The sequence below is a fragment of the Coregonus lavaretus genome (assembly GCF_964263955.1).
Source record: "Coregonus lavaretus genome assembly, chromosome: 21".
Lineage (NCBI taxonomy): Eukaryota > Metazoa > Chordata > Actinopteri > Salmoniformes > Salmonidae > Coregonus > Coregonus lavaretus.
Window position 1 is genome coordinate 4,826,464 of NC_140008.1, and position 15,596 is coordinate 4,842,059.

The 15,596-nt window shown below is 46.5% G+C and overlaps 1 protein-coding gene across 1 annotated transcript in view; it reads right to left on the reverse strand.

Moving 5' to 3' along the window:
• The window catches only part of iqch (IQ motif containing H), a gene marked incomplete at its 3' end in the record, with an annotated part of 126,524 nt that overhangs the window by 105,285 nt on the left and 5,643 nt on the right, over window positions 1-15,596 (reverse strand). The window contains 1 exon segment of the mRNA XM_084185687.1: window positions 6,283-6,400. Within this exon segment, the coding sequence (XP_084041813.1) occupies window positions 6,283-6,400 (118 nt within the window).

Here is a 15,596-nt window from a genome sequence, read left to right on the forward strand (position 1 = left end):
TGGTGGTCCCTGCACGCACCACACACCTGGAGTTCCAGGTCTCAGGCAGCCTCTGGAACTGCCGTTCTGCTGCCAACAAGGCTGACTTCATCCCAGCCTATGCTACCCTCCAGTCCCTCGACTTCCTGGCGCTGACGGAAACATGGATTACCACTGAAAACACTGCTACTCATACTGCTCTCTCCTCGTCTGACCATGTGTTCTCGCATACCCCGAGAGCATCTGGTCAGAGGGGTGGTGGCACAGGAATCCTCATCTCTCCCAAGTGGTCATTCTCAATTTTTCCCCTAACCCATCTGTCTATCTCCTCATTTGAATTCCACGCTGTCACAGTCACTAGCCCATTTAAGCTTAATATCCTTGTCATCTATCGCCCTCCAGGTTCCCTTGGAGAGTTCATCAATGAGCTTGACGCCTTGATAAGTTCCTTTCCTGAGGATGGCTCACCCTTCACAGTTTTGGGGGATTTCAACCTCCCTACGTCTACATTTGACTCATTTCTCTCTGCCTCCTTCTTTCCACTCCTCTCCTCTTTTGACCTCACCCTCTCACCGCCCCCCCTACTCACAAGGCAGGCAATACGCTTGACTTCATCTTTACTAGATGTTGCTCTTCTACTAATCTCACTGCAACTCCCCTCCATGTCTCCGACCACTACTTTGTATCCTTTTCTCTCTCGCTCTCCTCCAACACTACTCACTCTGCCCCTACACAGATGGTAACGCGCCGCCGCAACCTTCGCTCTCTCTCTCCCACTACTCTCTCCTCTTCCATCCTATCATCTCTTCCCTCTGCTCAATCCTTCTCCCTCCAATCTCCTGATTCTGCCTCCTCAACCCTCCTCTCCTCCCTTTCTGCATCCTTTGACTCCCTGTGTCCCCTATCCTCCCGGCCGGCTCGGTCCTCCCCTCCAGCTCCGTGGCTTGATGACTCATTGCGAGCTCACAGAACAGAGCTCCGGGCAGCTGAGCGGAAATGGAAGAAAACTAAACTACCTGACGACCTGGCATCTTTTCACTCCCTCCTCTCTACATTTTCTTCATCTGTTTCTGCTGCTAAGGCCACTTTCTACCACTCTAAATTCCAAGCATCTGCCTCTAACCCTAGGAAGCTCTTTGCCACATTCTCCTCACTGCTGAATCCTCCCCCCCACCCCCCCCACCCCCCCTCCCTCTCTGTGGATGACTTCGTCAACCACTTTGAAAAGAAGGTTGACGACATCCGATCCTCGTTTGTTAAGTCTAATGACACTGCTGGTCCTGCTCACACTGCCCTACCCTATGCTCTGACTTCTTTCTCCCCTCTCTCTCCAGATAAAATCTTGCGACTAGTGACTGCAGGCCGCCCAACAACCTGCCCGCTAAAACCCATCCCCTCCTCTCTTCTCCAGACCATCTCCGGTGACCTTCTCCCCTACCTCACCTCGCTGATCAACTCATCCTTGACCGCTGGCTATGTCCCTTCCGTCTTCAAGAGAGCGAGAGTTGCACCCCTTCTCAAAAAACCAACACTCGATCCCACTGATGTCAACAACTACAGACCAGTATCCCTTCTTTCTTTTCTTTCCAAAACTATTGAGCGTGCCGTCTTTAGCCAACTCTCTTGCTATCTCGCTCAGAATGACCTTCTTGATCCAAACCAGTCAGGTTTCAGGACTGGTCATTCAACTGAGACTGCTCTTCTCTGTGTCACGGAGGCTCTCCGCACTGCTAAAGCTAACTCTCTCTCCTCTGCTCTTGTCCTTCTAGACCTGTCTGCTGCCTTTGATACTGTGAACCATCAGATCCTCCTCTCCACCCTCTCCGAGCTGGGCATCTCCGGCGCGGCTCACTCCTGGATTGCGTCCTACCTGACCGGTCGCTCCTACCAAGTGGCGTGGCGAGAAGCTGTCTCCGCACCACGTGCTCTCACCACTGGTGTCCCCCAGGGCTCAGTTCTAGGCCCTCTCCTTTTCTCCCTATACACCAAGTCACTTGGCTCTGTCATATCCTCACATGGCCTCTCCTATCATTGCTACGCTGACGATACACAACTAATCTTCTCCTTTTCCCCTTCTGATAACCAGGTGGCGAATCGCATCTCTGCATGTCTGGCAGACATATCAGTATGGATGACGGATCACCACCTCAAGCTGAACCCTGGCAAGACGGAGCTGCTCTTCCTCCCGGGGAAGGACTGCCCGTTCCATGATCTCGCCATCACGGTTGACAACTCTGTTGTGTCCTCCTCCCAGAGTGCGAAGAGCCTTGGCGTGACCCTGGACAACACCCTGTCGTTCTCTGCTAACATCAAGGTGGTGACCTGATCCTGGAGGTTCATGCTCTACAACATTCGGAGAGTACGACCCTGCCTTAAACAGGAAGCGGCACAGGTCCTAATCCAGGCACTTGTCATCTCCTGTCTGGATTACTGCAACTCGCTGTTGGCTGGGCTCCCTGCCTGTGCCATTAAACCCCTACAACTCATCCAGAATGCCGCAGCCCGTCTGGTGTTCAACCTTCCCAAGTTCTCTCACGTCACCCCCTTCCTCCGCACACTCCACTTGCTTCCAGTTGAAGCTCGCATCCGTTACAAGACCATGGTGCTTGCCTATGGAGCAGTGAGGGGAACGGCACCTCCGTACCTTCAGGCTCTGATCAGTCCCTACACCCAAACGAGGGCATTGCGTTCATCCACCTCTGGCCTGCTGGCTCCCCTTCCTCTGCGGAAGCATAGTTCCCGCTCAGCCCAGTCAAAACTGTTCGCTGCTCTGGCACCCCAATGGTGGAACAAGCTCCCTCACGACGCCAGGACAGCGGAGTCACTCACCACCTTCCGGAGACATTTGAAACCCCACCTCTTTAAGGAATACCTGGGATAGGATAAAGTAATCATTCTACCCCCCCCCCCGAAAAAAAAAAATAAAAAATAAAAAATTGTAAAGTGGTTATCCCACTGGCTATAGGGTGAATGCACCAATTTGTAAGTCGCTCTAGATAAGAGCGTCTGCTAAATTACGTAAATGTAAATGTAAATGTAAAAATTTTACATACAGTTGAAGTCGGAAGTTTACATACACCTTAGCCAAATACATTTAAACTCAGTTTTTCACAATTACTGACATTTATTCCTAGTAAAAATTCCCTGTCTTAGGTCAGTTAGGATCACCACTTTAATAATGTGAAATGTTAAAATAATAGTAGAGAGAATTATTTATTTCAGCTTTTATTTATTTCATCACATACCCAGTGGGTCAGAAGTTTACATACACTCAATTAGTATTTGGTAGCATTGCCTTTAAATTGTTTAACTTGGGTCAAACGTTTCGGGTAGCCTTCCACAAACTTCCCACAATAAGTTGGGTGAATTTTGGCCCACTCCTCCTGACAGAGCTGGTGTAACTGAGTCAGGTTTGTAGGCCTCCTTGCTCGCACACGCTTTTTCAGTCCTGCCCACACATTTTCTATAGGATTGAGGTCAGGTCTTTGTGATGGCCACTCCAATACCTTGACTTTGTTGTCCTTAAGCCATTTTGCCACAACTTTGGAAGTATGCTTGGGGTCATTGTCCATTTGGAAGACCCATTTGTGACCAAGCTTTAACTTCCTGGCTGATGTCTTGAGATGTTGCTTCAATATATCCTTCCTCATGATGTATATCCTTCCTCAATATATCCTTCCTCATGATGCCATCTATTTTGTGAAGTGCACCAGTCCCTCCTGCAGCAAAGTACCCCCACAGCATGATGCTGCCACCCCCGTGCTTCAAGGTTGGGATGGTGTTCTTCGGCTTGCAAGCCTTCCCCTTTTTCCTCCAAACATAACAATGGTCATTATGGCCAAACAGTTCTATTTTTGTTTCATCAGACCAGAGGACATTTCTCAAAAAAGTACGATCTTTGTCCCCATGTGCAGTTGCAAACCGTAGTCTGGCTTTTTTATGGCGGTTTTGGAACAGTGGCTTCTTCCTTGCTGAGCAGCCTTTCAGGTTATGTCAATATATGACTAGTTTTACTGTGGATATTGATACTTTTGTACCTGTTTCCTCCAGCATCTTCACAAGGTCCTTTGCTGTTGTTCTGGGATTGATTTGCACTTTTCGCACCAAAGTACGTTCATCTCTAGGAGACAGAACGCGTCTCCTTCCTGAGCGGTATGACGGCTGCGTGGTGCCATGGTGTTTATACTTGCGTACTATAACTATAGTTTGTTAACAAGACATTTGTGGAGTGGTTGAAAAATGATAATGACTCCAACCTAAGTGTATGTAAACTTCCGACTTCAACTGTTTAAGACCTCAATCAATATAGCATACTATACCATGAGTGAATGGCTGCGATAATGCGGTTGTGATAACAATAATGTGGTTTTGACAATGATAAGGCAGTTACAGTAACGGAAGTGATAATGTGGCTGTGGTCCTCTGTAGCTCAACTGGTAGAGCACGGCGCTTGTAACGCCAAGGTAGTGGGTTCGATCCCCGGGACCACCCATACACAAAAAATGTATGCACGCATGACTGTAAGTCGCTTTGGATAAAAGCGTCTGCTAAATGGCATATTATATTATATTATTATAATGATAGTTATAGTGTGATTGTTATAATGATAGTGATAATGTAGATGTGATAGTGATAATGTGGTTATGATAGTGATAATGTGGCTGTGATAACTATAGTGATAATGTGGTTGTGATAATGATAGTGTGGTTATGGTTGTGATAGTGATAGTGAGTTTGCGATAGTGATAGTATGGCTATGATAATAAAAGTGATAATGTGGTTTCAATAGTGATAATGTGGCTGCGATAATGATAATGTGGTTATGATAGTGTGTTTGTGATAATGATAGTGATAATGTGGTTGTGATAATGATAGTGATAATGTGGTTGCGATAATGATACTGATATTGTGGTTGTGATAATGATAGTGATAGTGTGGTTATGATAGTGATAATGTGGCTGTGATAATGACAGTGATAATGTGGTTATGATAGTGATAGTGATAGTGTGTTTGTGATAATGATAGTGAGGTTATAATAATAGTAATAATGTGGTTGTGATAGTGATAGTGTGGTTGTGATAATGATAGTGTAGTTGCAATAATGATAGTGATAATGTGGTTGTGATAATGATAGTGATAGTGGGGTTGCGATAATGATAGTGATACTGTGGTTGTGATAGTGATAGTGTGGTTGTGATAGTGATAGTGATAATGTGGTTGTGATAGTGATAGTGTGGTTGCAATAATGATAGTGATAGTGTGGTTGCGATAACGTTAGTGATAGTGAGGTTGTGATAATGATATAAATAATGTGGTTGTGATAGTGATAATGCGGTTACGATAACAATAATGTGGTTGCGATTATGATAGTGTGGTTGTGATAGTGATGTTGTGATAATGATAGTGAGGTTGCAATAATGATAGTGATAGTGAGGTTGCAATAACGAAAGTGATAATGTGATTGCGATAACGATAGTGAGGTTGTGATAACTATAGTGATAATGTGGTTACGATAATGATAGTGATAATGTGGCTGTGATAGTGATAGGATTGCTATGATAATGAAAGTGATAATGTGGTTTCAATAGTGATAATGTGGTTGAGATAATGATAATGCGGTTGCAATAGTGTGTTTGTGATAACGATAGTGATAATGTGGTTGTGATAATGATAGTGATAATGTGGTTGCGATAATGATACTGATATTGTTGTTGTGATAATGATAGTGATAGTGCGGTTATGATAGTGATAATGTGGATGTGATAACGATAGTGATAATGTGGTTGTGATAGTGATAATGATAGTGAGGTTACAATAATGATAGTAATAATGTTGTTGTGATAGTGGGGTTGTGATAATGATAGTGATAATGTGGCTGCGATAGTGTGGTTGTGATAATGATAGTGATAATGTGGTTGTGATAGTGTGGTTGCACTAATGATAGTGATAGTGTGGTTGTGATAACGTTAGTGATAGTGAGGTTGCGATAATGATAGAAATAATGTGGTTGTGATAGTGGTAATGCGGTTACGATAACAATAATGTGGTTGCGATTATGATAGTGTGGTTGTGATAGTGATGTTGTGATAATGATAGTGAGGTTGTGATAATGATAGTGAGGTTGTGATAACGATAGTGATAATGCAGTTGCGATAATGATAGTGATAATGTGGTCGCGATAATGATAGTGTGGTTGTGATAGTGATAGTCAGGTTGTGATAATGATAGCGATAGTGTGGTTATGATTGTGATAATGTGGCTGTGATAATGATAGTGATAATGGTGTGTGTGTGTATATGATCACCTGCTGTCATGTCTTCTTCAGACAGTGGTGGTACCAGATACAGGTTATTGTGTGCTCCACCTGGCACTATAGCCAGCCTGCCCACTGTGGGACCAGTCACTACCCTCTGAGTGGGCCCCTGGAGAACAGAACAAAGTCAGAGTCAATATTTATTTATTATTATTGACTGAAACTTTTTCTTGAGAGAGGTGACGGCTGGCTGGGTATGTCTGTCCAATTTCTTACGACAGCTTCAGGTGTGTTTTGCAAGAATATGGCATGACAGATTACACAAGTACCCTAAGTGAGAGCATATCCCCCAATCATCCAAGTAGAGATCAGTACCTCCCTGTACTGTGAAACAGTAGAGCTCAGTACCTCCCTGTACTGTGAAACATTAGAGATCAGTACCTCCCTGTACTGTGAAACAGTAGAGATCAGTACCTCCCTGTACTGTGAAACAGTAGAGATCAGTACCTCCCTGTACTGTGAAACATTAGAGATCAGTACCTCCCTGTACTGTGAAACATTAGAGATCAGTACCTCCCTGTACTGTGAAACAGTAGAGATCAGTACCTCCCTGTACTGTGAAACATTAGAGATCAGTACCTTCCTGTACTGTGAAACAGTAGAGATCAGTACCTCCCTGTACTGTGAAACATTAGAGATCAGTACCTCCCTGTACTGTGAAACAGTAGAGATCAGTACCTCCCTGTACTGTGAAACAGTAGAGATCAGTACCTCCCTGTACTGTGAAACAGTAGAGATCAGTACCTCCCTGTACTGTGAAACATTAGAGATCAGTACCTCCTTGTATTGTGAGTCAGAGTTACTCCTACTGAGTTTCCCAGGTCAGCAGTAGGGCATTGCATAGGGTTGCAAAATTCCGGTAACTTTCCAAAAATTCCTAGTTTCCTCAAAAATCCCAGTTGGAAGATTCCTGGAATCGAATGGAAGAAGCAGTAATTACAGAATCGTCCAACCAGGATTTCTGACGGGAAAACCTGAGAATATTGGAAAGGTTACCAGAATTTTGCAACCCTAGCATTGAAACTTGAACTATAGGGATGAATGTTTCAAGGGAGGAAAGACTATGAACCTGCTGCTCTCCCTCACTCAGGCAGAAACACCTGCCTCAAAACTCCTGCCTCTGTGATTACAACCAACAGATGTCTCTGCATTCATTAAGCAGGAGAGCTAATGACATTGTAAATCGGCCAATAAGCCACTCCCCTGCAGCAATCAATCACAACGCTGGCAATGCTTCTCGAGAAACACTCGAAACATACAGATGTGGTTTGTTTTTGAACACATGCAGAGCAGTGTACACCTGTATCCGTCCTGTATGCGTTGGTCTTGCTATCTGTTCCTCCAGATCCTGTTCAGTTGCCGAACGTTGTCGTACTTTGCAGATAGAAATACCAAGAATAGATCCAACATGATTCCTTGTTCTACATGTCAAAGAGGCATGTTTGTTCTACATACCATATTTCTACCTGAATGTTCATAAAATGTTGTGTCCTGCTGAACTTTCCCCTGGTGTTCAGCCTGCTCGTTTCTGTTCAGACTACTGAGCTCTATGACAGACCACCTGACAGACCACCTGACAGACCAGACACAGCAGCCAGATGCTCACTCGCTTCTCCTCACAGTCACACAGCTATTTCAGGATGTGTCACGGAGGAAAGGTAGCCTGGGTCCAGATCTGTTTGAGTCCATCTCTCCAACTCCTTTATGTTTAGCGCGGCAAGACAGCACCAACCGATCTGAGACCCAGGCTAGAGAAAAGGCTAGCTTTCCAGTGAAGGAGAAGAGCTGAGCATATCTGTGGCTGTAGCAGGCCGGGCAGAGAGCCAGTGGTTACCAGTGGGTAGGCTTATCTACTGGCTACAGCTGTCTCGTCTTATTGGTATGCAGGACGGAGGCAGCCATGTCCCCTCTCCTGTCCAGAGACAGCTGTAAAGCACCAGCCCATATCACAGCAATCAGGCAGCGCAGGGTTCCTGCAGAGAATGCTGATGCTGATGTGCTCCAAGCTGCTGCTCTCCTGCGTCGCCGCTTCCAGCAGCCAACTCTTACAGCTTCCTGTGTATCAGTGACAGCAGTGAACTCTTACAGCTTCATGTGTCTCCGCTTCCAGCAGCCAACTCTTACAGGTTCCTGTGTATCAGTGACATCAGTCAACTCTTACAGCTTCCTGTGTCTCCGCTTCCAGCAGTCAACTCTTACAGCTTCCTGTGTCTCCGCTTCCAGCAGTCAACTCTTACAGCTTCCTGTGTCTCCGCTTCCAGCAGTCAACTCTTACAGCTTCCTGTGTATCAGAGTGACAGCAGTCAACTCTTACAGCTTCCTGTGTCTCTGCTTCCAGCAGCCAACTCTTACAGCTTCCTGTGTATCAGTGACATCTGTCAACTCTTACAGCTTCCTGTGTATCAGTGACAGCAGTCAACTTTTACAGCTTCCTGTGTCTCCGCTTCCAGCAGTCAACTCTTACAGCTTCCTGTGTCTCCGCTTCCAGCAGTCAACTCTTACAGCTTCCTGTGTATCAGAGTGAAAGCAGTCAACTCTTACAGCTTCCTGTGTATCAGTGACAGCAGTCAACTCTTACAGCTTCCTGTGTTTCCGCTTCCAGCAGTCAACTATTACAGCTTCCTGTGTATCAGTGACAGCAGTCAACTCTTACAGCTTCCTGTGTCTCTGCTTCCAGCAGTCAACTCTTACAGCTTCCTGTGTATCAGTGACAGCAGTCAATTCTTACAGCTTCCTGTGTATCAGTGACAGCAGTCAACTCTTACAGCTTCCTGTGTATCAGTGACAGCAGTCAACTCTTACAGCTTCCTGTGTCTCCGCTTCCAGCAGTCAACTCTTACAGCTTCCTGTGTATCAGAGTGAAAGCAGTCAACTCTTACAGCTTCCTGTGTATCAGTGACAGCAGTCAACTCTTACAGCTTCCTGTGTATCAGTGACAGCAGTCAACTCTTACAGCTTCCTGTGTCTCCGCTTCCAGCAGTCAACTCTTACAGCTTCCTGTGTATCAGTGACAGCAGTCAACTCTTACAGCTTCCTGTGTCTCCGCTTCCAGCAGTCAACTCTTACAGCTTCCTGTGAATCAGAGTGACAGCAGCCAACTCTTACAGCTTCCTGTGTATCAGTGACATCAGTCAACTCTTACAGCTTCCTGTGTATCAGTGACAGCAGTCAACTCTTACAGCTTCCTGTGTCTCCGCTTCCAGCAGTCAACTCTTACAGCTTCCTGTGTATCAGTGACAGCAGTCAACTTTTACAGCTTCCTGTGTCTCCGCTTCCAGCAGTCAACTCTTACAGCTTCCTGTGTCTCTGCTTCCAGCAGTCAACTCTTACAGCTTCCTGTGTATCAGTGACAGCAGTCAACTCTTACAGCTTCCTGTGTCTCCGCTTCCAGCAGTCAACTCTTACAGCTTCCTGTGTCTCGGCTTCCAGCAGTCAACTCTTACAGCTTCCTGTGTATCAGTGACAGCAGTCAACTCTTACAGCTTCCTGTGTCTCCGCTTCCAGCAGTCAACTCTTACAGCTTCCTGTGTATAAGAGTGACATCAGTCAACTCTTACAGCTTCCTGTGTCTCTGCTTCCAGCAGCCAACTCTTACAGCTTCCTGTGTATCAGTGACAGCAGCCAACTCTTGAAGCTTCCTGTGTATCAGTGACAGCAGCCAACTCTTGAAGCTTCCTGTGTATCAGTGACAGCAGCCAACTCTTACAGCTTCCTGTGTATCAGTGACATCAGTCAATTCTTACAGCTTCCTGTGTATCAGTGACAGCAGTCAACTCTTACAGCTTCCTGTGTATCAGTGACAGCAGTCAACTCTTACAGCTTCCTGTGTCTCCGCTTCCAGCAGTCAACTCTTACAGCTTCCTGTGTATCAGAGTGAAAGCAGTCAACTCTTACAGCTTCCTGTGTATCAGTGACAGCAGTCAACTCTTACAGCTTCCTGTGTTTCCGCTTCCAGCAGTCAACTATTACAGCTTCCTGTGTATCAGTGACAGCAGTCAACTCTTACAGCTTCCTGTGTCTCTGCTTCCAGCAGTCAACTCTTACAGCTTCCTGTGTATCAGTGACAGCAGTCAATTCTTACAGCTTCCTGTGTATCAGTGACAGCAGTCAACTCTTACAGCTTCCTGTGTATCAGTGACAGCAGTCAACTCTTACAGCTTCCTGTGTCTCCGCTTCCAGCAGTCAACTCTTACAGCTTCCTGTGTCTCCGCTTCCAGCAGTCAACTCTTACAGCTTCCTGTGTATCAGTGACAGCAGTCAACTCTTACAGCTTCCTGTGTCTCCACTTCCAGCAGTCAACTCTTACAGCTTCCTGTGTCTCCGCTTCCAGCAGTCAACTCTTACAGCTTCCTGTGTATCAGTGACAGCAGTCAACTCTTACAGCTTCCTGTGTCTCCGCTTCCAGCAGTCAACTCTTACAGCTTCCTGTGAATCAGAGTGACAGCAGCCAACTCTTACAGCTTCCTGTGTATCAGTGACATCAGTCAACTCTTACAGCTTCCTGTGTATCAGTGACAGCAGTCAACTCTTACAGCTTCCTGTGTCTCCGCTTCCAGCAGTCAACTCTTACAGCTTCCTGTGTATCAGTGACAGCAGTCAACTTTTACAGCTTCCTGTGTCTCCGCTTCCAGCAGTCAACTCTTACAGCTTCCTGTGTCTCTGCTTCCAGCAGTCAACTCTTACAGCTTCCTGTGTATCAGTGACAGCAGTCAACTCTTACAGCTTCCTGTGTCTCCGCTTCCAGCAGTCAACTCTTACAGCTTCCTGTGTCTCGGCTTCCAGCAGTCAACTCTTACAGCTTCCTGTGTATCAGTGACAGCAGTCAACTCTTACAGCTTCCTGTGTCTCCGCTTCCAGCAGTCAACTCTTACAGCTTCCTGTGTATAAGAGTGACATCAGTCAACTCTTACAGCTTCCTGTGTCTCTGCTTCCAGCAGCCAACTCTTACAGCTTCCTGTGTATCAGTGACAGCAGCCAACTCTTGAAGCTTCCTGTGTATCAGTGACAGCAGCCAACTCTTGAAGCTTCCTGTGTATCAGTGACAGCAGCCAACTCTTACAGCTTCCTGTGTATCAGTGACATCAGTCAATTCTTACAGCTTCCTGTGTATCAGTGACAGCAGTCAACTCTTACAGCTTCCTGTGTCTCCGCTTCCAGCAGTCAACTCTTGAAGCTTCCTGTGTATCAGTGACAGCAGTCAACTCTTACAGCTTCCTGTGTATCAGTGACAGCAGTCAACTCTTACAGCTTCCTGTGTCTCAGAGTGACAGCAGTCAACTCTTACAGCTTCATGTGTCTCCGCTTCCAGCAGTCAACTCTTACAGCTTCCTGTGTATCAGTGACATCAGTCAACTCTTACAACTTCCTGTGTCTCCACTTCCAGCAGCCAACTCTTACTGCTTCCTGTGTATCAGTGACAGCAGCCAACTCTTACAGCCTCTGTGTAACAGAGTGACAGCAGTCAACTCTTAAAGCTTCCTGTGTATCAGTGACAGCAGCCAACTCTTACAGCTTCCTGTGTATCAGTGACAGCAGCCAACTCTTACAGCTTCCTGTGTATCAGTGACAGCAGTCAACTCTTGAAGCTTCCTGTGTATCAGTGACAGCAGCCAACTCTTGAAGCTTCCTGTGTATCAGTGACAGCAGCCAACTCTTACAGCTTCCTGTGTATCAGTGACAGCAGCCAACTCTTACAGCTTCCTGTGTATCAGTGACAGCAGCCAACTCTTGAAGCTTCCTGTGTATCAGTGACAGCAGCCAACTCTTGAAGCTTCCTGTGTATCAGTGACAGCAGCCAACTCTTACAGCTTCCTGTGTATCAGTGACAGCAGCCAACTCTTACAGCTTCCTGTGTATCAGTGACAGCAGCCAACTGTTACAGCTTCCTGTGTATCAGTGACAGCAGTCAACTCTTACAGCTTCCTGTGTATCAGTGACAGCAGTTAACTCTTGAAGCTTCCTGTGTATCAGTGACAGCAGCCAACTCTTGAAGCTTCCTGTGTATCAGTGACAGCAGCCAAGTCTTACAGCTTCATGTGTATCAGTGACAGCAGCCAACTCTTACAGCTTCCTGTGTATCAGTGACAGCAGTCAACTCTTGAAGCTTCCTGTGTATCAGTGACAGCAGTCAACTCTTGAAGCTTCCTGTGTATCAGTGACAGCAGCCAACTCTTGAAGCTTCCTGTGTATCAGTGACAGCAGTCAACTCTTACAGCTTCCTGTGTATCAGTGACAGCAGTCAACTCTTACAGCTTCCTATGTATCAGTGACAGCAGCCAACTCTTGAATCTTCCTGTGTATCAGTGACAGCAGTCAACTCTTACAGCTTCCTGTGTCTCTGCTTCCAGCAGTCAACTCTTACAGCTTCCTGTGTATCAGTGACAGCAGTCAACTCTTACAGCTTCCTGTGTCTCCGCTTCCAGCAGTCAACTCTTACAGCTTCCTGTGTCTCCGCTTCCAGCAGTCAACTCTTACAGCTTCCTGTGTCTCAGAGTGACAGCAGTCAACTCTTACAGCTTCCTGTGTCTCCGCTTCCAGCAGTCAACTCTTACAGCTTCCTGTGTATCAGTGACATCAGTCAACTCTTACAGCTTCCTGTGTCTCCGCTTCCAGCAGCCAACTCTTACTGCTTCCTGTGTATCAGTGACAGCAGTCAACTCTTACAGCCTCTGTGTAACAGAGTGACAGCAGTCAACTCTTAAAGCTTCCTGTGTATCAGTGACAGCAGCCAACTCTTACAGCTTCCTGTGTATCAGTGACAGCAGCCAACTCTTGAAGCTTCCTGTGTATCAGTGACATCAGTCAACTCTTACAGCTTCCTGTGTATCAGTGACAGCAGCCAACTCTTGAAGCTTCCTGTGTATCAGTGACAGCAGCCAGCTCTTACAGCTTCCAGTGTATCAGTGACAGCAGTCAACTCTTGAAGCTTCCTGTGTATCAGTGACAGCAGCCAACTCTTGAAGCTTCCTGTGTATCAGTGACAGCAGTCAACTCTTGAAGCTTCCTGTGTATCAGTGACACCAGCAAACTCTTGAAGCTTCCTGTGTATCAGTGACAGCAGTCAACTCTTGAAGCTTCCTGTGTATCAGTGACAGCAATCAACTCTTGAAGCTTCCTGTGTATCAGTGACAGCAGTCAACTCTTGAAGCTTCCTGTATATCAGTGACAGCAGCCAACTCTTGAAGCTTCCTGTGTATCAGTGACAGCAGTCAACTCTTGAAGCTTCCTGTGTATCAGTGACAGCAGCCAACTCTTGAAGCTTCCTGTGTATCAGTGACAGCAGCCAACTCTTGAAGCTTCCTGTGCATCAGTGACAGCAGCCAACTCTTACAGCTTCCTGTGTATCAGTGACATCAGCCAACTCTTACAGCTTCCTGTGTATCAGTGACAGCAGCCAACTGTTACAGCTTCCTGTGTATCAGTGACAGCAGTCAACTCTTACAGCTTCCTGTGTATCAGTGACAGCAGTTAACTCTTGAAGCTTCCTGTGTATCAGTGACAGCAGCCAACTCTTGAAGCTTCCTGTGTATCAGTGACAGCAGCCAACTCTTACAGCTTCCTGTGTATCAGTGACAGCAGCCAACTCTTACAGCTTCATGTGTATCAGTGACAGCAGCCAACTCTTACAGCTTCCTGTGTATCAGTGACAGCAGTCAACTCTTGAAGCTTCCTGTGTATCAGTGACAGCAGTCAACTCTTGAAGCTTCCTGTGTATCAGTGACAGCAGCCAACTCTTGAAGCTTCCTGTGTATCAGTGACAGCAGTCAACTCTTACAGCTTCCTGTGTATCAGTGACAGCAGTCAACTCTTACAGCTTCCTATGTATCAGTGACAGCAGCCAACTCTTGAATCTTCCTGTGTATCAGTGACAGCAGTCAACTCTTACAGCTTCCTGTGTCTCTGCTTCCAGCAGTCAACTCTTACAGCTTCCTGTGTATCAGTGACAGCAGTCAACTCTTACAGCTTCCTGTGTCTCCGCTTCCAGCAGTCAACTCTTACAGCTTCCTGTGTCTCCGCTTCCAGCAGTCAACTCTTACAGCTTCCTGTGTCTCAGAGTGACAGCAGTCAACTCTTACAGCTTCCTGTGTCTCCGCTTCCAGCAGTCAACTCTTACAGCTTCCTGTGTATCAGTGACATCAGTCAACTCTTACAGCTTCCTGTGTCTCCGCTTCCAGCAGCCAACTCTTACTGCTTCCTGTGTATCAGTGACAGCAGTCAACTCTTACAGCCTCTGTGTAACAGAGTGACAGCAGTCAACTCTTAAAGCTTCCTGTGTATCAGTGACAGCAGCCAACTCTTACAGCTTCCTGTGTATCAGTGACAGCAGCCAACTCTTGAAGCTTCCTGTGTATCAGTGACATCAGTCAACTCTTACAGCTTCCTGTGTATCAGTGAAAGCAGCCAACTCTTGAAGCTTCCTGTGTATCAGTGACAGCAGCCAGCTCTTACAGCTTCCAGTGTATCAGTGACAGCAGTCAACTCTTGAAGCTTCCTGTGTATCAGTGACAGCAGCCAACTCTTGAAGCTTCCTGTGTATCAGTGACAGCAGCCAACTCTTGAAGCTTCCTGTGTATCAGTGACAGCAGTCAACTCTTGAAGCTTCCTGTGTATCAGTCCCCTGTAGCTCAGTTGGTAGAGCATGGCGCTTGCAACGCCAGGGTTGTGGGTTCGTTTCCCACGGTGGGCCAGTATGAAAATGTATGCACTCACTAACTGTAAGTCACTCTGGATAAGAGCGTCTGCTAAATGACTTAAATGTATCAGTTACAGCTTCCTGTGTATCAGTGACAGCAGTCAACTCTTACAGCTTCCTGTGTCTCCGCTTCCAGCAGTCAACTCTTACAGCTTCCTGTGTTTCAGTGACAGCAGCCAACTCTTACAGCTTCCTGTGTCTCTGCTTCCAGCAGTCAACTCTTACAGCTTCCTGTGTATCAGAGTGACAGCAGTCAACTCTTACAGCTTCCTGTGTATCAGTGACATCAGTCAACTCTTACAGCTTCATGTGTCTCCGCTTCCAGCAGTCAACTCTTACAGCTTCCTGTGTATCAGTGACAGCAGCCAACTCTTACAGCTTCCTGTGTCTCCGCTTCCAGCAATCAACTCTTACAGCTTCCTGTGTCTCCGCTTCCAGCAGTCAACTCTTCCAGCTTCCTGTGTATCAGTGTGACAGGCTCACTGCCCTTCCCAGTGACATTACCAGAGAGGCGTCCTAAATGACCCCCTGTTCCCTACATAGTGCACTATTTTTGACCAGGGCCCATCGCTGTGTAATGGGCTACTGCTCTACAGCTGTCCCATTGGGCTGT